Below are 26,692 nucleotides of genomic sequence, written 5' to 3'. Positions count from 1 at the left end.
CCTCTTTTCCCCTTCCTGTTTGGACCCACAGGGAACCATCGCACACGTCCTCTCTGTGACCCCGCTGACCTATCAGTCAGGGCCAACAGCGTGGATTCATGACGACTCTCCCAATTAGAGGAGGCATGTTTACAGAGTTTTAGACGCAGGAAGTGACTGACAGTGTGACACGTGGCTGTTGATTCAGTTGATCCTCCAGCTCAGGCGTTGGATTGGTCCGAAGGAAGACGACTCTAAGATGTGTCTCCGAGGAGACGTGATCCCTGCTCTCAGACGTACCTGTCAGTGTTGTCAGGGCAGCTGGACACGTGTGGCTATATTGCATTGTTCCAGTTGGAGCAGCTGATGTGGTTTGATTTACTTCAAGGGATTTTTAGAATCCCTTTATTTTAGCGTTGTTATAGCTACAATATTACAGCTATAGCTTTAAGGTGACAGTAGGCGGTGAAGGAAGACGTCTTTGGATCATTTGCTTTACTAAAAGTAGTAATAGTGATTTGTAATGGGATTAAGAGAAAGTTCCTGCATTGAAAATATAATGAGCAAAATTATGTAAATATTGTTAGTAGAATAGTAAAGAAAAAACTGGCTCATTTGAGTGTTGTGGTTTGATAGGTTTTGTTATTTGGTCATTACTCTCAATACTGTTGTATCTGTAGCATTATAATTGTTGGTAAAGGTGGACATTTTGGTAGTTTAATTTATAACAGTTGCATCATATGTTATATATATATATATATAGGTATATTTTTGTGTGTTGAATCATAATCTGCTAGGTAACTATCATCAAACCTTTCAGATCAAAGGATTACAGCATAAAGTACAATATTCCCCAAACAATGCATTAATGTAGCATTTAATGAAATGGAAATACTTAGTGCAAGTGTAAGTTTCTTCTGTTGTTGTTGTCCTTATGCCACTGCACTTTACTTAAGTTCATTCATCTACAAATATTTCCATCTGTAGTGAAAGGTGTATAATTATGTACATAATCTGTTTTTCATTGAAATTTTTTTTTATTATTATTCTATTTATACTTTCATGTCTTTTGTTAACTCATTCGGACTACATCTGCTGTAACGAGTGACTTTCCCCAGCGTGGGATCAATAAGGTTGAACTAATCTTAAAGAGAAGTTGACAAAGCTGTTGGTGTACTCGCGTGTTGTAGATACTCTAAAGCCTTGACATCATTTATTTAACTTGAGTGTTTGTAAGTTGTAAAATTACAAAAACATTTCTGTTGAAAACCTGGCCAATTCCAATTAGCACCTGCCAATCACTTGCTGGTGATCACAGCATTAAACCCCTTCGTGATTAGCTCAACGTGGACCTGCACACATTGTGTTACAGTTAACGCACTGTACATAGTCCAAGTAGAATTACTTGCATTTCTTATATTGTACCAATATCTTTCCATCTATAATCAATGATTAGTGGACCACTGCTCAACCGAGAGGCTCAACTGTTACAGCGACCGTAGAAAGTGTAACACTGAGAAGCACCAGATCCAGTCAGTAGCGACACAGTGAAATAAATATAAACATCATGTGTCCTGACATGTTTTCCGAGTATCAATGTTCACTGGTTCTTTCACTTTATTCTCCAACAATTCACCAGATTAATCATCGATTGGTGCAAAAAGCACATTAGTATTTGATTAGGGGTGAGGGGTTAATGCTGATTGAAGACCCTTCAGGAGCAACACTCAATAGGACAGGCTACTGATCTATAAGCTACATGAACGATCTGCAATTATTTTGCACCCTTGCACCATTACTCATTGAGACGTAATGAGCATCGACACAACCCATGATTACGTTAGAGTCGACTGACACATGACACAACTGCACCTTTGTGTTAAAAGATGATTAATGCAGAAGAAAACTAAAATCTCAAGCACTTTATTAGGTTTGAACAGTATCTTGCTTAGAAAGGCCATTCGGCATTATATAATTATATATAATTTTATCATATATATAATTATATATACATTTATTCAAATGTTGAATAACAAAACACTAGAAACAAACAGGCAAAAAAAAAAAGGATTTGCTTAAGACAATTATACCAAATAAAAAATGGCCAAAACGAAACATCTCTAATATATTTCAAAATGGTCCCAATACAGTTCAATATACATCTTAAAAAAGAAAAGAAGAAGGGGGGGGAAGAAAGGAAAAGAAGCAAGGCAGCAGACAGGAATGAAATATAAATAACCTTACTTTATATACAAAAGGGAGTGGGAAGTGACCACTGGGAAAGAATGGTCCAGGGACAAAGTGAAAGAGGGAGATATCGCGATGAGAGGAGAGCGGTGAGTAAAGACAAGGGGTTTATAAAGGTGGAGAGAAGAAGAGGGACGCTGGAGCCTCGTCTTCCTCAGGACTCCCTGTCGAGGGAATTCAACATGCTCCACTGGGCCAAAGCTCCAGGAATAAAGGGATGTGAAATGCATCAAATCTGCTACTTTCATTAGTTTTTTGGGGGAAATCGGCTGACTTTTTGTTCAACATTTGGGAACCCACAATTGATTACTTATCGTGGATCCCATGTTCGAGTGATATGGAATGAGATGAAGCCATTAAATCAAGAAGTTTGATATTCAATAAAGTGACCTCAATTTTTGTTTCATCTGCACAATCAAGGAATCTAGGGAATGTCAAAGAAAAGGATGATTGACCCAGTTTTGGTTTTGACTCTTATCAATCAAACATAAAGGTTTGCCATTGATCGACAGGCGATAATAGTACAGCCCAATGGTTCCACTGCATAACGTAGATAACGTTGGAATATAATTACAGTGAGGCACTTTTTTAAAGTTCTCTTTAAATCGCAAAATAGTGGATCTCGAGGGTTGGCAAATTGTCTTGTTGTTGAACTACAGAAAGACGGTGACCACATGATCCAAATACACACAATAAACCCATATAATTTAAGCACAGAGAGAGAGAGAGAGAGAGAGAGAACGGCCAAACAATCCCCTCGTCTTAAAGACGCAGTAAGTGACAAACAAAATACACGATGAACAACGGCACCTAATTAATAGTGCGGGCACTTGTGATGCTTTGGAATGAAACAAGACCTGAAATGATGGTGATGATGGACAAACAGTCAACAATTTCAGTGACTGGTCAATTAGAAAGATCTGCTACTAAACGTCCCTGCAGGGGCCCTCGCAGGAGGCTCGGGGACCTGAAAGAGCTTCAAGAGTCAAATAGATTTCCCATGTTTCAATATCAAGGCTAAATGTTCTGCCTGACCTTTCTGACCTCATTTGGTTCTGTACATTTAAGGGCTTTGCTTTTGGTGCAAAATAGTGCATGAGTGTTCAGACAATCAATTCAGCATGTACATTTCATGACGTCCACTCTCTATAAATTAAATCTGATTGTGCTCCTTTTAATATGAGTAACGGGGAGCGTTAGTGTTATTTAGACTGTAATTGAGTGTGACGTAAAGTTTCTCCAAGAATGGGGCTATTTTCGGTTAAAATCTACGTAAGAAAGATTGAAATATCTCGAAAACTCCTAAAAAGAAATATAATTGTTTAAAATCACAGCATTAAAATTTGAGAGAGGGTGATATCTGGAGACTCCTGCGGCGAGGGATCAAACCATTTGACCGCCGGTCAGCCTCGGAGATGAGCTCGGGCTCAATTTATTCAGTTTGTAGATTTGAAAAAACAATCTTGGTGTCAGTCATTTCCTGAGCTGACCGAGTGGAAATTAGGACTGACCTGAAGCCCTGCGTTTGACTGACATCATTCATCTTTCATTATACAATCATAAAGGGCATGGCCTCAATTTAGAAGAAAAAAAAACGCCGTAGTTCGAGCCTAGGCATTTAAAAAAAGGAATCATTGCAAACGTCACATGTCACACCTCCACTATTAAAAGTAACAACACATCCATCTTTGAGGAGAACCTTAGAAACAGCATTTGAATAAAAGGAAACATTCACCGGCATCAGTGTTCATGTTGGGAAATACAAGAAAATCGGTACAGCCTAGTGATGTGAAGCCGATATATAAAACAAAAGAAGAGTTAATTCAGGCAGACCTAAAGGAAGCCCATAAAGAAAAGAAATGCATCAATGCGATCTACAAGAAATACTAACGTGTGTCTGTAAACAAGGAAAAGAAATGTGCTGGGAATATAAGATTTGATGATTTCCGTGATGCAATAGTGGATTTAGTTGTGTCTGTGCTGTTTGGCTTGTCAACATGAACAACATCGCCGCTGATACTGTAACAGACCTTAAAGTCAAATGAAACTTGTTTAAAAGGTTTGACCGATTCTTCTCACTCATATTTCTTTACTGAACGGGGCAAAATCAAACAGATCCATTATTTCCTACTTTCCTGTTGCAGTCCAGGAATGTGTTGGATGCACTTATAATGTTTGGTTAAGTCTCTCAAGCCTCCAGAGCTGCAAAACCAAGGGAGGGAGAGACTTTGGCACTCAGTGGAGAGATGACAGTGATGTGAAAACACACAGTGTCCTCGCTGCCAGCTTATGCTTCAGCTCCAACAAACGCACACATACACACATGCTAGTGCTCCAAAAATATGAATGCTCTTGGTATAAAGTGTGTGTGGGTGTGGCGACATGAGACTTTGCGCTACGCCACAGAGATTCTGATCTCATCTTGTAAGTCGACTGAAAAATGCTTTTGTTGAGTAGATGCATCGAATTCTGTGTGAAGAAAAATGGCTCCAACTGTGTCTCTGTTTGTGTGTGTGTGTGTGTGTGTGTGTGTGTGTGTGTGTGTGTGTGTGTGTGAGTGTGTGGGAGTGAAAACAAACCACAGTTTGTCTACCACACACGTCGCTACAGCGCGGCTCAGGCAACGCCAAAAAACGTCTCAAGTCTCTGTCCCTATAAAGACACAATCCAAACATCATTACCTTGACTCTGGATTTTTTTACATTAGCCTCAAAAGCATCCAATTTATATTCATATATATTTATATATATTTATATATATACCAATAAAATACATTACAGGTGCCACCCAAAAATGCAGCCAAACTCAAAACTGTGTCTGAAACCAAAGTAATAAGATGCAACACAGTAAGGATATATACATGTGGGGTGGGGTGGGGTGGAGAGTGGGCGGTAAGCAAATAGGGGGGAGGGGCTGTATTGACAAGACCAATATTACAAAATATTCAAGAAGGCATCTCAGTTAATTTCTCTGTCCGACTGCACCGCCCTGTCCTCCGGGCCGAGATGTCTGTTCCCTTTTCCTCCGGGCAGTTCATCCCATCATCAGATCAAGTTGTGATCAGTCTGCTTTTTTCCCGTTGTTTTGAATCCATCAGATGGGAAAATGGAGTTCTCTGCTGGGTAATGTGTGTGGTTGTAGGTTCTGGTGCCGGTTGTGATCCATTCTTCTATGCCTCCACGGAACGTCCCTACTTGAAGTTGGCGTAGTCAGAGAAGGCATCGATATACTCCTGGACCACTTTGTAGCAGAATTCGTACTGCTCCTGAGGAGCGAGGGAGGAGAGAAACGGCAACGTCAGCTGAAGCAAAATCACTACAACCCCACAGGTGTAGCTTGATTACCGATGGGCAATGAAAGTGTCTAACACTTTAAGAGAAACACATTCGAATATTCAGTAAAACATGAACAGATAGTTGTATTGTAAACATTTACAAACATTTTGACGCCACAGGGGGGATCCAAACCTCTACTCTAAATCCAACCTGTACTCAGACTAAATATTTGTCCTAAATACAATTAAACTCCTATTTTCTTAAAGAAATACTTGACTATTAAATTCATTTTATACAATAAACATTCAGAGTCCTCACCAGTGTCTGCACCATGTGGGGTCTCTGCAGTCTGAGGCTCTTGACTGTCTGGAAGACGTCCAGGATGCCCTCTGCCTTCACCCTCTCCAGGACTGTACTCAACGCACAGAAAGTCCCTGTCCGGCCAGCACCAGCACTGTAAACACACAAAATGTAAACTTCAGTATACACACAGTGCAGCAACCTTATTCAAAATGAACACACACACACACAAACGGCTTTGTTGTAAGCGTAAATGTTAGGGAAGAGTCATAGCAACAGGTCAACAGGGGGCAATTAAAATGTCACAAGGAAGACGAGAACAATTCTTTTGACCTGTTTGTTCCTGTGATTTAATAGCTGCGACAATTTCCCAGACACACACAACCGAACGTCAGAAGCATTTTTTATTAAATTTGATTTATTTTCTTACATTGGTTCACACAGTTTAAACAGTGTCTTGCTCAGTGAAGCTGTGTGTGTGTGTGTGTGTGTGTGTGTGTGTGTGTGTGTGTGTATGTGTATGTGTGTGTTTGTTACCTGCAGTGTACAGTGATGGGGTGGTTGCCAGATTGCTGCTGTTGCTTCTGCACCGCAGCAATTATATTGATCATGCCTTTTCCATCAGTGGGGATGCCCACTTCTGGCCAGCCATGGAAATGGAACTGACGCACCGCTCGAGCCTTGTTCTCCTGGAAATATGGAGTTTTATAGTAAGCCCTCCAAAGTTTATTGTTGATACATTATCAGTCTAGGCTCATTTACACTTTAAAAAACTGTATTAGTGATGGAACCTGTATTATGAGTATGGTCGTTTCTTACCCTGTTGTTGGTGACCAGGAGCTCACGCACCGTGTAGCTCTCGCTCTCCTCCTCCCTCTTCAGCTCGATGGAAATGTCCCCATAGACCACTACTCCATCACTGGGCCAATACTGAGCGCACTTCTCCTGTGGGACACGAGATGGAGGTGGTAAAATAATGACAACTGAACATTTCAGGGAAATCTTGAGATGTATACTATGTGTATGCAAGATGTTTAGTTTGCCAGATTTCTAGAATTACCATTAAAAACAGAAATTCATTAAATAATAAATTAAATGAACAAAGACGATCAAATTCAACATGTTGGTTGCTACTAATACATATTTTCCACCAAGGTTAGTGGGTTTACAGAGGTAACCCAACTTTATAGAGCTATTGACTCCTTTCCAATTGTGAGTGAAGCCTCATGAAGAGACTCTTTGGATGATATTACAGTCCAGGACCAGTAGAGGGCTCCAGCACATACCTGCCCTCTCTCCTCCAGCTCAGTGAGCATGACTATGGAGCAACTTCTCCACTCCCAGATCATCCTCCAGAAGTCCTCCATGGTGTGCTGCAGGGGGCCCTGGCTCGCCATGTACGAGTCCTTCTGACGGTAGCCCTGTGCCAAAATGACGGAGGTTGTATGTGACAAAATAAACAGTGAGAGGAAGACTTACAACATCTGATGGATTGCTTGCTTTACTGAATCGATCCACTCTAATCCAGGTGCTGTTACACTCACATCAATGAAAGAGGAATTGACGTAGTCTGTGCTCTCCTCGCCTCGTTTGACTGGAATGATCACTCTGTTGAACTCATCTGTCGGGAGCAAAGAGACACAATGTCCTTGACTGAAGGGAAGCTTGCGGACACAAGGACTATAAGTCTATAATTTCATTATGTGCATCACGGCATACGTGACTGTCTGCAGGCACAACACTGTTTAAACCCACGACACACATCCACATCTGCATCACTCACATGGAATGATCTGCAGGACTCTGTTCTTCTTCATGTTGGCGGGCAAGTTGCCTGTCCTCATCTTGTCGTTCTGGATCTTGATGGATGTGAGTTTCTAGAAGTAGCGTGGTTTAAATATGAATCTACTTTTCAAAAACAGTGACACATTCTACTGGACTGAAACGGTTTGATGCAAGGGTATGAGGACTGAGGAGTTGCAGACAATAAGAATACAAACAAAACACACCTTGAATTCAGCCTCCAGACCACTGCAGCCAGCTCCAGGTGAGGGGGTGTAAAGTTTGGCTAAGTGGGACTCCAGAGACGTAACCTCCAGCTCGGTGTCTCCGTACAGGTAATGCTCTAACATGGCCTGGAAGATGAACACATACTGCATCTGTGGGAGAGAGGGAGAAGTCCAAAAATCATTGCAATGAAAACTTTGTTTCATTGCGATATATTTGCAGCAGTGAGTCCCAGGTGGAGTGTGTCGACATTGGACTTACATCAGTCTGGACCATCTGACAGCGCTGGGCTCTGATCCTGGTGACAAAACCAAACACGTCCACCTTCCTCTCAGCGTTCATCATGTCCAACATGGCATCGATCACAATAAAGGTACCTGTCCTCCCCACACCCGCACTGACAGGACAGAAGAATAGTTCTTGTAAATAATGTGTGGCATTCGGACAAAGACGCAAGATTAACAGGTAAAAATATATGATCCACTCACCTACAATGGACCACGATGGGCCCGGCGTACTGGGGGTTGCAGTTCTTGACTTTCTTGAGGAACTTGAGCATGCCAATGGGGGTGAAGGGCACCCCAAAGTCTGGCCAGCTGGTGAAATGGAACTGGGTGACGAGCCTCTGGGGCTTCTTCCCAGACACATCTCCCACCTGCAACACAAACAAACCGGGTCATGGACCAGGCCACAAGGGGTTTCATTTATGTCACGAGCACCTATCACTACAACAAAGGTAGAGTTGTAAAGGATTTCCCCTGCAGGCATTAATCTAATGCTTACAAATACATCTGTGACAATGTTAGCAGGGTACCTGTTGGATGCAGAACTTGCGGATGGTGTAGTCCACCAAAACCATAGAGTCTTCTACAGATACACGGATATTCCCATAGGTCCAACAGCCCTGGTCCGGCCAGTACTGAGCACACTTACACTGAAACACAGAGATTAAAACGTGCAAATGAGTTTATCTAAATTAACAGTAAATAGTGAGTACAGTTAAAACAAGTTGTGCTTGCCCTTGGCCTCCTGGACTGATTTACATGGGTGCTGAAAAAAGGGCACTCTTTAACTAACTCAGCTGTTTGTGTTTAATCTACACCTAAAGAACACATGTCCTTTAGTGGTGTAACGGGCCCCGGTAGACACTAGGGCCAGTCAACCCCCACTCTTCAGAATGCATGTCAACTGCAGATAAATTGCAGGTTAACACACAGATAATTAATGGGAAACACTGAGTAAACAACAACAAAGACAGTTTTTTTATTTACTATTGTTCAAATTGCACTAAATTTCAAGTAAAATAATAATAATAAAAGTAAGTAAATAAAACATTCTTTATAAACATTTAACCTTGTTGTTATACTTGATGTTTAAGTTCTCTAATAAATAAAAGCAGAGTCATCTTTTTCTCTCTGTTATGTTGAAGAATATCCGAAAAAAGGATCCAATCCGTGACTCGAATCGATGATCTGATCCGAACTTTGAGTTTTGTGCTCTGCTGCAACCCTGATGTCCTTAAAAGCTCTCGTATGATGTTGTTAACTGCATTGACAAAAACAAAACATCAACATTAGCCTTCCTCTTACCTCCTTTCTCTCCTTCAGGTTTGTCACCATGACAATGGTAGCTGTGTTCTGCTCCCAGATCATTCGCCAGTAGTCATTTACCGTCTCCTCCTTCGGCCCTGAGTGCCCAAGACACATCAACAAATCAGGATGAAAAGTGTTTAGACAATAACCATATATATTGGTTATATTTAATGCTCCACATAGCATCGTATTCTCTGCTCCACTGCTGACATGCATACACACACACACACACTTACCTTGAGCTGCAATAAACTTATTCTTCTCATGGTAACCCTGCAAACAAGGGAGATGAAGTCAGGATGATGTGAAATAAGAGTCAACCGTGTTTAGAGCAGTATTGTTTCTTTTGAGGGAAATGTGCTGCACTTGTACTGACATTAATAAAGGAGGCGTTGATGAAGTCAGAGTCGGGGACTCCCTCCAGAGATGAGAGATGCACCCTCGAGTGATCATCTGAGAGAGAGAGAGGGGCAGAGAGAGAAAATGTAAATGAGGAGGTGGAGCAGCACTTTAAGAAAAGGAATTTTCATTACACATGGTATATTATAAAACTCACAACTGGCTTTGTCTGTTTACTATCTGCTGTTTACTGTGTATTGCTGTAAAAGCTGGAATTAGCAGCATATATATATAATATATCAGAAACCCTGATCTCTGGATTGTTGATGTCTGTTAGTGTCAATGTGTCACGTTGGTGTTGTTTCTCACATGGCAGGATGTTGACGTATCTGTTCTTTTCTTTATTCTCTTCCTTGGAAGCAGCGTCACACGAGGCCTGAATGGGGCAGACTGGCAGCGCCTAAACACAGAAAGAAAGAAATTTAGATACCAGGGAGAACAGCAGACACATGCATATCAGTCTTATATCTCTCAGTGACTTCTCACAACCGTCTCTGTTGGCCTCATCTTTTGGCCTGCTTAGTTTTTAAATGGGTATCTGTGGCTCAGAAAGTAGACTGGGTCCTCCACTATCCAAGAGTCTGTAGTTTGATCCCTGGCTTTTGCAGTGTATGAGTGACTTGTGACTTGTGACTTGTACCGCACTACTTATAGTCTATTTATCATATCATTTAATACAAATCACCCCAAATTCACATATCTATCTATCTATCACATATAAGTTCAAATTCATTCACTGGGTCACTATCAATCACTTGACCTGTTTTCCATGATGAACTGGCTATTTCAACTATTCATTCATCTATTTATATATATTTCAACTTTTGAATCATGACTTTATAGGTATACAGATTAGTAATCCTTTATCTTTTGCTAATTATTTCAAAGTTTTACTTAAAACCTTCTACGCTATTTCAATAACTTATACATTCAACTTAGCTTATTATTTAAACTTTTTAGCAAACTATTTATATTATTTATTCACTTAAGTACCTAATAATTTCAATGGTTTATTACTTTTAGCCAACTATTTTAACTTTTTGTGCATTACTTTTAAATATTATACCTGTTTATACATCTGTATAATAGCTCATATATCTTTTTATTATTTCTCATTATTTTAATTCTGTTAACTAGCCATTTATCTTGTATTTGTTTCATTTTATCCTAATCAAAAATGTATGTATCAGATGTATCAGAACCTTCATAATATTTTCTCATGCCCCCATGCCCCTGACATACAGGTGCCCCTGGTGCCACTTCTCTAGGGTGCAAGTGAATCTTGGGCTACAGTCCAGTATCCGAGGGTGTGTGCTTGAGTGTGCCGTACATTAAACTCCTCCCTGAAGAGTTTGTTGTCATCAGCCATGCGACGGTTCATTTCTTCCTCCAGCTTGTCAACAGGAAGCGGTGGGTACTTCCTGTTGGTGCTGGGTGACCGGGCCAATAGCGGAACAGTCTGGAGCTCTGAGCCGGCAAGCAGGAAGGAAGGAGGAGGAGTAAGGAGAGCAGGGAAGGAACGGGAGGAGATAAAGACACAGGGGATGGGGTAAGAACATGGGAACTGGAACCATATCTCAACAGGGAACACAGACTTCATCTTTCTCTGTCTTTCTTAAAGATGCCCACCAGAGGGCGATGTGGGTCACCGTTATAACCTGAGGAAGCACACTACCGCCTTGTTGGTTAGGTAATCACAGTGAACAAAAGCTTTCTGCCAACAGTCAACCAGTGGTATGTTATCATTAGGAAAACAAGATCAATCAAGTCTTATCAGAAAATAAAAGAGAGAAACAAGTTTGCTCAGGCTGGAGGTTTATATCAGCTGATCCAACGTATTACAAATAAATGACTGTTCTGTGAGGATGCAGCACATCTGCTGACAAACACAAAGCATACAAACACACAAACACAAAATAATGCACATTCAACTTGTTTACCTGTATCATCCGATCTACCATTGGTCAGTCTGAAGGAATTTGAATGGCTTCCTGCCTGCTTGTACTTCTTAAACCTGTCAATCAAGATCAAAGTGCATATTAATGCACAGAGATTCACACACTGACACACACACACACACACACACACACACACACACACACACACACACACACACACACACACACACACACACACACACACACACACACACACACACACACACACACACACACACACACACACACACACACACACACACACACACAGCTTCAGCCTCACAGCAGAATGCCAATCAGTCTTTGCCATGGTAACGGCAGCACCTTAGGCCCCTCCCCACAGGTCTCTGGCAGATCGTGTATAATGACCATCGACAGTGCATCACCCACCTGAGCATGTAGAGGATGATGATGATGAAGATGATGACCAGCAGGGAGGACAGGGCCACCATCACGGCGATGATCGGCATGTCATCTGACTGGTTGTTGTCTAGACCAGAGACGGAAAGATACAAGATTTAATATGATTTGTATGATTCACCAAAACAATAGCAAGAAAGTAAAGACAACAATTGAACATGTGTCTCCATACTTGCAAATGGGGGTTGCAAAATGTGGACGTTTTGTCAAGACAATTTTAAGATTTAGCAAATATGTTATGCACAACATAGAAGAGGGATCGTTACCCACACTAGATTAGTTCTCAGGCTACAAATAAACAGTTGATGTCATATCCGCAAATTAATTAATTCATTATTGTTCAAAGAAATCTCAGAAAATTGTGAGAAATGCAAACCATTACGCCCCAAAACCAAAGATGATTTGATACATTTGACCAGAATTCCCATAACCAGCTCATTTCACAATTAATGAAGGCAATGAAATCTACAAAATATATAACCGTGGTGAGAACATTTAAAAAACTAATTCCCAACCATTGTGGAAAATACGTTCACTTTCTGGCAGAGGCTAAGGTAAGAAGACTGACACCAACTCTATGTGTCTGAACGAAAACTGAATTGTCAAGCCAGGAAATGTTTAAAAACATTAAATTAAAGAGATTAGATTAAATGTTTGAATTTGTAACTATTGGAATATTTTTCTCATTTTAGCGCCAATCCAAATGTTTATCTATATCTATTGTAGGATTAATTAATTAATTATGTGAAGAGACGTTTAGTGGTGGGTTTCATTTACATTTACACAAGACAGATTTGAATATTGTTAAAATGAATGTTGGTAGAAAAATAAAAGCCACGGTGTTGAGGTGACCTCTGCCTCTTTCAACAACAGCCTGTATGTTTCTTTTCGATAATGGTTGTCCATGTTAATATTTCAGTGGCTTTCAGAGGGGAAAACGCACACAAACACAAATGGAGAGTGCAACAGGCTGTCCTTTGGAGTGAGCAGATAAATCACAGTTTAACCGAGATCGTGACCTTCGAGCTTCTGCATCTGTGTGTGCCCGAGATGACAGCAGCCAGAGAAGGATCGAATAAAGCACTTAAACATTTCAGACGTTTTGCTGAGATTTCTACACAACTTAATCAGAGAGAACGTGATAAAACACTTTCCTGATCCTGAGAGAGTTTGGCTCTAATGTGATGCTGGTAACGGATTGTGTTCACACAGTCTTAACTGTAGAAATTAGACATTAAACAGGCCGAGTTATCTATTCTTATGCTGCATGCTGTAGATTACAATGGCTAACCAATTTGTATTTGTTTCCACCACGTGCATGAGCCGCTGGTTAAGGCAGTCCTATAGTCTTCCTGCTGCCATTCGCACAAAAGACACGAGATTTGAACAACAACGGGAGGTTGGTGTTACACAAAAAAAATGTGGATGCCGTTTGTTTGCTGATGAGCGGACTGTAAGACACGTTGGACCACAACAAAAGGAGAGGTGTTTCTAGAAAACTGCATGGTGCCGGTGACAAAGCAATGACCAAATCAGCTGTTCCACGGGTCGACTCAAAATTCAAGAGAGCCCTAAACGCTGCAGAAAAAATATGCTGCAAAGAATGCATCATTTGACTTCATGCTCCATATGCGCTTTCAGGAGTGTGGGGGGGAGGGGGGGCGCGTTGGGGGTGGTTGGTTTGGAACGCTGCCCAGATGTGTTGCATTTTCATGCCCAGCTCCCAGGACTTTTCAGTGTTCTCCCTGGGACAAGGTGTACATTGAACAGAGCGGGACAACAACGGACTGCGGGCATCATGTGGAGGTGACACAGGCTTGACTGATGTGCTGCCATCTCGTACTTCTCACAGCTTTCCACACACAAGGCCCACAGACATCCAGAGAGACACAATAGAGCAAGTACATAACACCTACAAACCCAGAGTGATTACGTTGACTACTAGAAATACCATATAGTGCAGATCACATCTGTTGCATTTATGTTGACCAGAAGTGTGAATGCTTATCAAAAACTCCCTGGTACTCTCTCTCAGTGGTTCTATACCAGAACCAGTGACCCTTTCCAAGATCATTCAGAACATACCGGACATAACATAATTAAAAAAACATCTTCAAAATCAATGAGTAACATTTGATAGTGATTTGTGTGTCTCTCTATAATCATGTCATGTGAATAATTAATGTAAAAGAAAATGGAGGGGGAGTCATGTTTCACTTACAGGGATATAACTAGGATCATCTGCACAGAGTCAAAGCTGATCAAAGTTAAGGATTAAAATCAAATTTCAAATGAGTACTTTCATGAAATTAATGTAAACATGACTCTTTGCTTTTACATTAAAATCCGACACTTCTGACAGTGCCTTGGTCCTCCAGTTTGGATGGTATTCTGATTCATGTGGATGACTGGTTTGAGACAGGTAAGTCACGTAAGGATATTTCCCAAACAGCTGCATCGGAGTCTAAAAGCAGAATAATTTTCAACTATCTAAAATATTAAAGGTCGGCTCTTGACCAGAGAGCTCACTTGCTTTTTCCGAGCTGTTTCTGGCCTACATGAATAACACGAATACAAGGAACCCAAAAATAAAAGCATATACCTTGAATATTATATGCGAGGTATTCTTATGAAGCTTAAAATGTGTCAAGTGATCTGATGACAAGTAGGAGGGCTAACTGCACCCGACATCCATTTAGATCAGCATCTGTATCTGATCAAGTATCTTTGAAAGTATTTTCACACCAAAGAGAAAAGAAAATATTCATAACCTTAGGACAAAAAAGTGTCCGGTACTCACCCTGTGGGCTGGGTTCTGTGGTGAAGTCATATTCAGGTTCTGCGGTGGTCTCTGTCTCCGGATCGATTATCTCCTCATCTGTGTAAGTGTCTGTAGTTGGGGTGTCTGGAGTCTCAGTTGTGGTGTCGTTGTCTCCCCCCACCCCGGGGGGAGGCTCGGTGGTCGGTGGTGCCTGAGGGGCGTCAGTTGGAGCCGGAGGTGGGGGCGGAGGAATCGGTAACAATTTTGCAGTGGCATTGGGACCAACTGGTTCTATGTCCTCTCCATCAGCCGGGCTTGCGGTTGTGATGGTCGTCGCTACTGTCGTCTCCGGGACGTCTGCAGGGGCAAGTGTTGTGGCTGGGCCTGGGGGGGCTGGAGTGGGTGCGGCTGTAAAGTCGAGGGAGCGTGCAGTGGGGGGGTCTGTGGGTTTTGCAGTGATATTAGGAGGACCTGGAAAAAAAGAACATAAAAATATGTCAAGGAGTGTTTCCTGCATACGATTTGTCTGTGAACTGAAGAAGGTGAGTGAATGAAGCCATTTGTAATGATGGACATGGTTCTTACTTGTGACGGGGACATGATCCTGGGCTGAGGCCCCGAGGGCCACACCAAGCAGCAGGAGCAGGGGACACACACCCATTCTGCCCTACATGGACGACAACATAAGGGACGAACGCACACAAGTTAAAAAAAAGAAAATCAGTAACAAAAGATCGTGACCACAGAAATGTTTCATTAAGACCATGAGTTAAAGTTTTATCTGTTATATAACCAGCTATATTTCTTCTTCGATCATAATCCCACATGCTCATTTTTGGAAGGTAATACATAGCAGTGAAAATGAAATGCTTGTATTATGTTAGCTTGCGTATTACATGTTGTTTACCTGAAGAAGCGGAGTTGCCATCAATCACTCATTCGCACAGCGTTGTCCTAGAAAGGAAAATGGAAGACATTTAGTATGGAGGAGTTTTTCCACATGATGCATCATTTATTCTGAAGTAAAACTTGCTGCAAGCGACATTTAAGTTTGTATCCAGACAAATTCTCACACTGTGTCTTTGCTGTCGGCCCCCGAGTCAAGAGACAACTTGTCCGAGGACATCATGACTCAGTGTCGTCTTTTAAGTCCCTTCTTAAAACACATCTACAGGAAAGCATTTCCTGATTTGATCCGATTTGTTTATTTTATTGTTTATTATACAAAAAGTGATATTTAAATAAAAGTCACCTTTATTTTGTTATGCAAAATACCTGCATTTACCACATGATATCTGAACGATGGTATTAGTTAACAGTGTTTTATTTCAAGTTGATATGAATGGTGAAACGACAGGAAACATGGAACATTGATGGAACATTGTAATTCTTAAGGTTACATTTTTCCCTGCTTCCTACTTCTCCAGTATCAGAGTTCACCTTTTCTTTCTTCATGTCATTATTCTACAATGAACGTCTTTGGGTTTTAGAGGGACACCAGGCGTATAAGGACACCACCGTGGGCTCCAGAAAACTGGAACATTTTGTATGTTTTTTAACACCTTGAAACAGTTTCATCAAAGAAATGAGATACGCTCAACTCACTGAGACAAAGCAGTCATCGCCCGGAGCATGACCAAAACAGAATTAGTGTCACATTTAAATTCCTGCAGTGACAGTGAATCAGCACTTAGGAAATCTTCTGCAGCTGATATGGGGATGAGCAAGCGGAGGACAGGGGGAGACAGACATGGAGAAAGCACGATGGTGGCCGGGGGGTTGGTCCGGCTGACTGTAAATCTTCTGTACAATTCCAGGGTCCGAGAAGGCTGTTGTCTCCCTGACTGAGCTGTGATAATCTCTAGACCTAATCCCATGGTCCTGACCCTGGAATAATCCAGTCTGCCTCTGCCTACAGAGATACTCCAGCGCTGCACCCGGCCAAACGCTGCAGCGCTCCCGCACAGAAACTGATGCTTTACATCACGGATTATTGCATCAGTGAGCAGGGGATAAATTGGGCGCTAAAAGCTCTAATAGTGCCAGTTGCCAATCGTCTGATGTTTTGAACTGAGCTCACTCATTGCAGTGCTTACGCTCTGGTTCTAGCACAGCTCTATCTAGCTCTGACTGAATCCTGAAATAGGGCGTAATGAGCAAGTTATGTGGTCAATGAGGCTATTAACCTACAAATCCAATTGTTGCTCTCCCTCTCGCGGTCATTCACCCTGCGTCCACTTAGACAGCAATTGTCTGTTTCCAAATAACGATTCGTACACCCAGAAACAAATTCTAAAGATTCTCATATTTAGCCCTTTTTCAGTTTACCATCCAAGATGAATGCAGGAAAAAAACTGGTTACAAACGTTATGGAATGATAAAAAGATTAAAAGATAAAAACAGTTTGCATGATTATTAAAATGATTGTGAACTGGTTTGATTATTTAAGTTAAGATACTGATCACTCAGCCTATAAAAATGCTAAAACGGGATGTCTTAAAAATGTTTGTTTTAACTGAACAACAGTTGAGAACTTCAACAATATTTGATTTACTACCATAAATCTAATTTATCATCACAACAAGCAGCAAATCTTCACATTTGAGAAAGTGGATCTGTTTTTTGTAATTTGTGGGACCTTCTAAAATGACAAATCAAAATTCATAACTTCATAACTGTGGTACTTGTTTTGCAGTTCTGTAATAAGGGCAACCACAACTAATTATGTTATTTTCAAATGATACATACAATCAAATTATTATTTTTTTAACCTGTTTCCATAATCAAAAGAATTGACAACATCCAGGATGGCCCGTCACTGTACCTACAGATCCTCCCCATATCAGATTAAGTCATAAATCGCGGTGTTCCCTTTATTCCCTGTCACATGAACACACATTACAACCTCAAGCCCCTACCTCTGCCACCCTCTCCTCCAGTTCTCATTAAAAAGAGTGACTCAGCCATAATGGCCCAGATCTGGAATTGGTTTTATTTGGTCTGAGTTGGTGCTATATAGCATCTAGTAAGTGTTTTAGGCTATATTTGATGTGATAGACAGCGGTTACTAATGGGTATGTCCACATCAACCAACTGTTTTATTTACCTTTTCTTAAGAAGCATGACTCATCGTTTTCTGCGTGCCATCCAGGGAGGATGTGTGACGTGTTACTGCATTGGTGCAAGTAACATGAGGCGCTCCTGTTGCTAACCGTCACTTCACAGATGCTGCGGGAGCCAAAGAGGGACTGTGTACACCCAAGAGAACAACTCCCCTAAGGTGCATCCTAATGTGTTTCAGCACTGTGTGTTTGTTTTTTTTTATGCATGGGATTCTTATTCTGTTCTGAGACTTGTGTTTTGGTTTGTGAAGGACATCATTAATTTAAAAAGGGACTGGCCAAGTGCTTCTATTTGTGCCACTTTCAGGTTTCGTGCTGTTAGTACTTTCTCTTAAAAAAGACACTTGGGCTAATGGCTTCATATAAATCACATTTAAGCTACAATGGCTCTCGGTAGAGTGCATACCTCAACCAAGGCCTGACAGTCCCCTTAAATTCAATCAAATTGCACCAAATTACACACACTAAAGCCATTCTCAGACATGAACTGTGGGAAATGTCCAGACAATGGGATCTGGACTTCGGCCCGACTGCGTCTTTCACATATATGTAGAAAGCAGCATGAAACTCTGAGATCAGATGCATTCGAAACAAAATAAAAGCATGCAGGAGGCAGGACATGTCATTTAAATTGTGTCCGTCAAATCACCAAAACCTATTGAATCCCGTTGTCTCTCCAAGTTGACATCTCTGTTGGTGCCTTCTAACTGAATGGCGCCTCTTATTCATCCGTCGATATTTGTATTCTTTGGGGGTTTGGTTTTCCTGTTGTATTCTCATATAGATTCATTCGGGCACTATCTGGAGTTTAGGGGACTGGCAGAAGAAACTCCAGAGAATGTCTGCAGCAACTGACTCGGACATTTGCATTGTCGGCCCCATCTGATAATTAAAAGAGAACATCCGGGGTTCAGTGCATGTCTTAAAGCAGCTATGGTGGAGGGATGAGGACACGGGCAGAACCCATTCAATTTCAATCCAGATGTGAATCCAGGAACGTTATTCTCCCTTTAGGTATGTTTAATGACAAAAACAATTGAAGTTATCAGTCCAATTCCTATTTTCTTTAATATTTGTCTACACTAAGAACTAGCTAATCCTATGTAAGATAGCTGAGCACATACCTCTACCAAGGCTGAACAGAGTGTCATTCTCTTTACATTACTAAACAGGACAATAAAGCATTTAACATATCCACTGATGATGTTGGGACCAGTTCAAATAATGCTCCTCAAATGGATAATTAACACTGTGTTGCTCAACATTTCCCCTGTGCAACACCTTTGTTGACAGCACAAGACGTCCTTCCTCTCAGAGACAATCAAAGACACAGCTCGCAACCTATTCCTGATGATTTGATCTTATGCGTCAAACAGATTTAATTGATGAAGCACTTTTTGACAAACCAGCCTCCTGCCCTGTGTTGGGTTACAGCCAAATATTAGAAGTTTCTACTCTTTCCTCACGCTATTCCCTGAAGAAGAAGTATGTACATGCCCATCTATTAGTAACTCAATCGAATCAAAAGGTAGTCATGCAGCATCCCATGCTGCTGTCCTGACTTTGGGCTTGTGTTGTGCAACCATGTGAATATTTTGAAGACAAGACAGAGCACTTAGAGCAAGCCCTTTCACAGCAGCCGCAACTGGGGATGAGCTGGCCTGTGGCAAAGTGCAAAACTGCCACCGTGACAAGCAACAAGCTACAAAAACCAGTGGTTTACCCGGAGGGAATAAGTAACAGCATAAAAATGTGACAGGATGTTTGTTCACCTTCTGATGAAAATCGAAAAATGACTAACACTCTTTAGCTCCCCTCAGTAATATTAAAACTAGCAGTATAAGAACCTACTGGACTGGCTTCAATGACAAGAAAAACAACAGGGCTAGGTGTGGTTTGACAAATCCTAATACCTGTTGAGTAACAACACAAATCTTATGGCAAAGTCTCACGTTTGTTCCAGATTTTGACCTCCTTTTTTTTCTCCTGCTGTTTGTTTGTTTGTTTGTTGCTTTGTTTGTCAGAAGGATTATGCAAAAATACTGAATGGATTTCCACCTTGGGTAAGGATGCGACAAGGGCCAAGAAAGAACCCATACAATTTTGGCATGGATCCGGTTAAAGGGCAGATCAAGCTTCTTTTTCCTTTTAAATTTAAATTAAGTGCAAAACAGCTAAAAACACTGCCGGCTGATGAGCTTAGCATGGTGTCACACAAGCAGTCGAACGTGGCGAATCCCTCTGCTGTCAAATGTGTCCTGTGTGTCACTAGCTCCTTCGTGTTCCTCCATTTACAAATAATTGTTTTCAAACATCCATGTCAGAATCACCACACTTTAGACTGAGTAAAGTTTGAGGTAGCTACCGGTTAACTTTGGGCTAAAGTTACGTGTTACCAGAGCAATAGGGTTGCACTCAGATTAAGTGTAATGTTAACTTGGCATTAGGATAACATTGTTCAGGAAATAGTTTTGGTAATGAAATGAGGTATAAAAATCCGCATTGTGATTTGGTCCGGTAGGAACCAGCTGTGTTAGAACCGGTGCCTGGTTGAATTGAAGGAGACTGCTGGGCCATGGTGGAGGTGTCCACTCGACTGAGGGCCATTCTAGTTCCTTTCATTTAAACATGTTGGATTTGGCTGCATCTGAATGAGCACACTTGAAAGGCCTGAAAAGAAAACCTCATCATCTAACCAAGTGTTTCTTAGTAACAAACAAAACAGCAATACAAAGAAAAGGGAGAGATATATTTCAGAAACAGGTTCATGACATACATTTGCAACAATGTACACAGTTATTTCACTACATCCTGTCATTTAAGACAACAAAGTGATTGTTATCAACTGCTTCATGTTGTGTCCAAGTCTGCAGCACTGTGCAGAGCTGGCTCCCTGCACATGCGAGCTGCGAGCCTGCCCAAGTAATGAGGACAGTTGTCTCTCTGCCTGTGGCCAACTGCAGACCTCATCGGGTTGAAATCGCACAGTTGTGAATGGGCCGAGCTGTTCCCATGCCATTTCATTCACACAGTGAAAGGAACACTTATAGGTGGAACATAAAGGAAGTCCAATTACATCTCCATGACAACCAAAGGCCAAGACTTGCGATCAATGCAAGGTAGTCATTTAATATGGAGAGCTGCCGCTCAAGTCTGTGGATTTCACTGATGCTTTCGCAACCTTAGGTGAAGAAAGGAGTATCTTTTCTGACTGCTTGGACAAAAATGCATGAATAGATCAAGAAGGAGCTTTTTTTTATGGTGATCTAAGCGAAATCTCAATTTGTTTATTGTTGTTTAAACTAGATTTGAATGAAACCCAAAGACAAGAATTACAGGAATCCTCTGTTGTGATGTTGTTCTAATTATCAACAACGCTTCTTGATTATTTACAGAAGACACAATAATGAGTAAGCTGGACACGCAACAGGCCTGGCTGGCATGACACCCATAGTGGGGATCAAGCAGGCTTCATGCAGGCCCATATTTCCCTCTGGCCGTCCACTGAGTATCCCGCTTCACTACACGCTGCAGCGCTAGATAATGCTTTTCTGTCTGTCTCCATTCATGGCATATTAATACTGTTTCTGTGTCTTGAGAGGGAGGGAGGGGTCCGGGGCAGCAGGAATACTGTGAATGCTTCTCTTCACAGGAGACTGAAGTAGGCCTAACTCAGGGCCGCTAGGACTCTTGCTCTAAAACCGACCACAGATTATATGTCCCCAGTGCCACATACAACAGCCACAATCCTCTGGACTTCCCTTTCTGAGGGATACTACTCCCTGCTGGTGTGGTTTGTGTTCCTGTTGGCTTCATTCATGAGCTGGTGAGTTGATGAAAAGATGAAGGGATGCATGGGATTACTATTCTGGCTAATCATACAGGCAAGAGTGACCACCGTGTCTGTTATTAAGCCTGTAATGATGATTCGGTTCCATCAGGCTGGACGGATCAAGAGAGCTCAGTGTGTGAGTCAGTGAAGCGCTGCGCCGTGTCTGCCTCATTGTGGGGTTTCTCACAGGGCATGCCAGGGGCCTCTCAAGCTTTCCCACATTGGACAGAGAGGATGTGGAGGCGCAAAGCATGGCCTTCCCACAGAAGCCACTGTGACCTTGAAGCATGGTGTGGGGCCAAAGGGGAAGCTCAAGAGCCACAACAAAACCTGATTCACTATCAATGAGACTGAATTCTGCAGCCAGAGTGCAGCTGAGGCTGGGCAACAAACTTAATTGTGTATTTGCCTTATACTTTAATGAGACGGTTCCTGATTTGAATAACAATGGATTAGTTTGCAATAAGATAGATATTTTTTACTGCAATAAATACGTCTAAGTGTAAGAATCAGATGCATTGAAGGTGAATCTGTTTTATATCTGTTAGGCAATGATGAGTACTCTCCAGGTTCTTGTCTTGTATGAATTTCTAATTTATAAAGAACCAGTACCTGATAACTGACAAATAATGTGGTAGAGGAGAAGGTGCATTTAATCCGTGAATTGTGTATTAGAAGAATTAAGCGGCATCAAATGTAAATATTCATGGAGTGCACGTCAATTGTCGAAGTGCAATGCTTGAATATGTGTTCTCTGTTACATAAATCGACCAATGTTAGCATTGAAAGGCTATCTAGATTTACATTTGACAGGAAAACACACAGCCGGAGCAGCCTAATGTCCAAACTGCAATTTCTTTCCTTTACAACAGGTTCCAACATCTAAAGTGAGCATCCTTCTGCCCTGGAACCCTCCTCTTCCTCTGACAGAGAAGTAGAAATCCTCTGAGGGTGAACTTCACAGCAGTGTCAGCAGCACAGTGCTTCTCCAGTCCATTTAATGTGGTGCGTTGAAACAATGCTCGGGCATGTTGACACATTCTTTTGCCAGGGCAAGAAAGGTTTCATCGTCTTGGAGGCCAATGCCAAGGGCAAATATAAATATTTACAACAAAGGCTCTCAACTGGTTTTGGATTCAAACTAAGTTTGACCTCGACTGTGGTGGCATTGTTTGAAGAAAATAGCGCATCAAAGTTTTTCTGCAGGTTGAAAAAACGGACAAAAATACAACATAAGATGATTAATGTGAGAAAATGTGCATTTCAAGTCCACAACACAATGAATGGTGGCCACATTAACGTGGCCCTCTCTGTTTCTGAGATGATCTGTATAACAAGCAAGGAATTTATGCACCTCTAGATGTGGTGCATAGAGATGTGAAGCCCAATCCTGTTAATAAACTGACTTCTGCCAAACCCACCTTCCAACATTTAGCACCATCCCCCCACCTTACAGCAGCAGGGGGGAAAGTGCCCTTATAAAATGAACGCTGAGGAAGGAATTTCAGTTTACCTGGAGCAAACATGAAGTTCACAAGATTAAAGAAAACTCTTATACATCTAAAGTGCTTCTTAAATACTAAATCCGGTCGAGTCTCTGAAATCCACTGAAGGGACATAAACCTTGATCCACATCCAACAAAGTCATTATAAACCAGGAACATCAATCGTGCCACATCAGGAGGATGTGAGACAAAGATTTACTCAGTAATTTGAAAAGATTGCATCACGACTCCTCCACATCCACACAAAGACAGAACATAACTGGATGACTCCTGGTGAAGTCTTCCCCGCCAGGCGAGCTTTTTCATTCATGCGTTCTTAGTCATCACATAGGTTCATTTCCTGCGCTGCAAAATAAATGTCATTACAGTCCAATGACATATCACATGTAGCTGCAATCAAGCTCCATAATGCTTCATAATCCCCTAAACGCCACCGTGTTTATCCCGTCGGGAGGATGAATTACAGTGCCCGTCCACAGTTAAATGGTGGAACAGGTGGAAACAAAAATACACCTCCCACCCCACCCAACTCATAATATTGTGTCAGTTCCCTGAAATGGGGAGATTTCACAGCACAAAGTTAATCTCAAAGACCCACCCGTCAAAAACATCACGCAAAAGTTCCAACACAGGCGATTTCAAGCTGTACTTTGTTCTTATTTTTGGAAACGAGGCCGATCATGAAAAGTGTGGTGTGAGCATCACTTGAGCACTTCTGCTAAAACCCTTTCAGGATCCCAAGACAGAAATAACAGCTTTCTCTAAAAATAGGCAGGAGAAGATATGGACAGAGCGAGAATGATGATAACAGGTCTGCCTTTCTCTGCCATGTTGCCAAAGCACGCCTGTTTTCCCCCCACTCCTCCCACGGTGTCATGAGATGGGGCTGCCTGACAACGAGATTGTTGGACAGTGGTTTGGGACAGTGGTGGAACGTGTGCAGGCCTGACAGACAGAGGTCCAGGTTGGCCTGTCAGTAGAGATGCCCCCTGCATCGGAAAAAAATGCCTTCGATAATGCAGAAAACACCAGGCTGGGTATCGTTGAGTGGGCAAATCTTTGTGCCAAATCCCCATACCACGTTTTAAATGTATTCTTTCTTACAGATAAAACTACAATCTTTCCCCCCAGAAACCACTTCTTCTTCACCACTCCAAAACAGCAGTAGCACTGTACTGCCACTGACAAGTGCTGTGATTTCTGATAGCATTAGCCAGAGCTAGCTAAAGTGTCAGCAGATTGGCAATTTTTCATGTTGGAATGTCCCACAAGTAAAACAGGAATGTATACAACTGTCAAAATAGATCGTTAGAAAAGTTCTAGGATATTTATTCTTTGTATCAATTGCTTTTGAAAGGGTTTAGTCTGAGCCAGGCCATACAACAGCAATCATCACGTCCCTACAGGGTAAGTAGGATGATAATAGTTTATTTGTTTTTTTAAATGCACTGATATCTGATCAGTAATCTGTATCGGCCGAAACACAAAGTCCAGGTATCAGACACAGGAAGGAAAAAGTGGGATTGGAACATCTCTACCTCCTGGTCCACAGTGAGGTGACCACAACAGTTGTAGCCTTAGTTTTCTTGAATGAACCTACCATGACACAACGACACCTGTAAGGAGGACGGCTCGTGACACAAAGACACTGAAACGGAAGTATGGAGGATACGTTCTGCAGCTCAATGAATCCAGATGGGATGAGTCAAGCTCCATGCAGACAGCATGCAGGTTTTGGAGGGTTGAGATAAGAAAAGCCAGGCTCTGCCAGGCCTCCTCAGCTCTCTCCGGCCTTTAACATGACTTTTCCTGGAGCAGAAATCTTGTTGATGTTCCACCGAAGCAGTGGCAGCCGCATCCATTCATAAATATGTTAGTTTTCGAGTCCCCCCACTATCCATCTTGGCACATATGTCAAAAAAGGAATAATCCATGTTCTTATGAGAGGGGAAATCAAGATGAAGGCAAAGTCATGAAAACAAAATCTCAACACCCACAAGATTGAAATGGTATGCTCGGTTACACCCAAGACACACACACACACACAGAGGAAGAGGGGAGAATATTAATCATTAAGAGGAGAAAAAACTTTGGGAGAGGTTGTGTGGAGGGGGAATACACACTGCTGAGAATCAGAGGAGCAACAACACAAAGCAGCTGCTGTGATTTGACAGACCATACGTGTTCAGAGTTAGGGGTGCGACCTAATTCCTGTTGTGGGTCGCATGGAAGCCCCCCCCCCCATCCAGCGAGCTCCCCACCCTCCTCTGCGTGAACGTGTAATAACAAAGCGTTGATCAATAAAGTGTACTTTCCAGAGAGGCAGGGGCGACCTAGAGCCCCCCCCCCCCCCCCCCCCCACCACAGCCTTTTGTCCCACTGCCAGGGACACACAACCGTATCACAGCCCCTGACTTCTCCAAAAGACCCGTTTTCTACAGAGCCCCCCCCCCAAAAAAGAGAAGGAAAATCCCTCCCTGCCTCCGAGCGACTTGTGAAATGTTCAACTCCCGAGCTCCTTGCACAACAGTGACGGTGGAGATGTGAGGTGGTGTGATGTGGCCTGCGAGAGAGGGGCGAAGTGTGAGGGGGGCCAACTGTGTATGTTTGTGGTGTTAAACATGCCGCCGCCACAGCGACGTGGTAACAAGTGTGATCCGTTGGTTCTGCGCAACAAAAACAAGGAAAAAACTCACCGCAACTCCCGAAGCGCCCGAGAGGAGATTCACAGAGACAAAGTAAAGCCAGGCTGGGGTCTGTCCTCTCGGTCTCTCCCACGCCTTTACAGCCCCGGCCCCCGTCTCCACACCCCAGGAACCGAGAGTGAGCGAGCGGGGTGGGGGGGACCTGGGTGAGCCGAGGAGGGAAGCGCGATCTGGGACACACAAGTCAAACACTCCGCGGTGCGTTAGTCCGCCACATCCAGGCAGGGAAGGCTCCCCGCGGTCCTGAAAGTCCTCCGGGCGCCCTCACGCACCGTCCCTCCGCGGGCTACTTTCTTCGGCCTTCCTGGGTAATAAATCCCACGGTTCTTTATCCGCTGTATCCGGGCGCGTCGGCCGACTGTTCTAGTCCGCCATGTTGTGTGTGTGTGTCTGCGGAGGAAGAATGGGAAGCAGCAGATTCCCAGGCCCCGTCTCTACCCCGCGCACGTTTCTGCTTGGCCCACAGCGACACCTACCGGCCCAGCTGAGTATGACAGCAGGCCAGACTGTGCACCGGGGTCCTTTAAGGGGTCCATGATGATGATGGGGCCCCCACATACCCCATCACTTTAACATTTAATAACTATTAAATATTAAATATTGTATTTCAT

The 26,692-nt window shown here is 42.5% G+C and overlaps 1 protein-coding gene and 1 long non-coding RNA gene across 2 annotated transcripts; one reads left to right on the top strand and one right to left on the bottom strand.

The window, feature by feature from the left end:
* Window positions 1–1,886: 1,886 nt before the first annotated feature.
* ptpra (protein tyrosine phosphatase receptor type A) lies at window positions 1,887–26,456 on the bottom strand. The gene is made up of 22 exons (XM_053435061.1): window positions 26,073–26,456; window positions 15,825–15,871; window positions 15,503–15,584; window positions 14,957–15,388; window positions 12,127–12,226; window positions 11,740–11,813; window positions 11,130–11,266; window positions 10,109–10,199; window positions 9,777–9,853; window positions 9,637–9,673; window positions 9,398–9,495; window positions 8,623–8,742; window positions 8,297–8,463; window positions 8,070–8,205; window positions 7,811–7,960; window positions 7,585–7,678; window positions 7,346–7,422; window positions 7,088–7,222; window positions 6,621–6,746; window positions 6,339–6,490; window positions 5,820–5,955; window positions 1,887–5,491 (listed from the first exon to the last, which is right to left on the bottom strand). The coding sequence occupies exons 2-22, from the start codon at window positions 15,843–15,845 to the stop codon at window positions 5,417–5,419; spliced, it is 2,517 nt and encodes an 838-aa protein (XP_053291036.1). The 5' UTR covers window positions 15,846–15,871; window positions 26,073–26,456; the 3' UTR covers window positions 1,887–5,416.
* Window positions 11,181–13,026, top strand: LOC128451286 (uncharacterized). Its single transcript, XR_008340090.1, has 3 exons — window positions 11,181–11,348; window positions 11,421–11,533; window positions 12,080–13,026. It is a non-coding gene; the product is annotated as an uncharacterized LOC128451286 (long non-coding RNA).
* Window positions 26,457–26,692: the final 236 nt, after the last annotated feature.

Source organism: Pleuronectes platessa, chromosome 2 (assembly GCF_947347685.1).
Source record: "Pleuronectes platessa chromosome 2, fPlePla1.1, whole genome shotgun sequence".
Classification (NCBI taxonomy): domain Eukaryota; kingdom Metazoa; phylum Chordata; class Actinopteri; order Pleuronectiformes; family Pleuronectidae; genus Pleuronectes; species Pleuronectes platessa.
Note: the sequence above shows the minus strand (reverse complement) of the source record. Positions and strands in the feature narration are given on the sequence as shown.

What these genes read in the sequence shown, in the direction of transcription:
- ptpra (XM_053435061.1), bottom strand. Translation starts at nt 15,845, where the DNA reads ATGGCAACTCCGCTTCTTCAG. An exon ending in TCTTCAGGGAGGAGTTTAAT is followed by an intron (nt 10,200 to 11,129) that starts GTACGGCACACT and finishes TTCTGTGTTTAG; the next exon opens with GCGCTGCCAGTCTGCCCCAT. An exon ending in CCCATCGTGGTCCATTGTAG is followed by an intron (nt 8,206 to 8,296) that starts GTGAGTGGATCA and finishes CTGTCCTGTCAG; the next exon opens with TGCGGGTGTGGGGAGGACAG.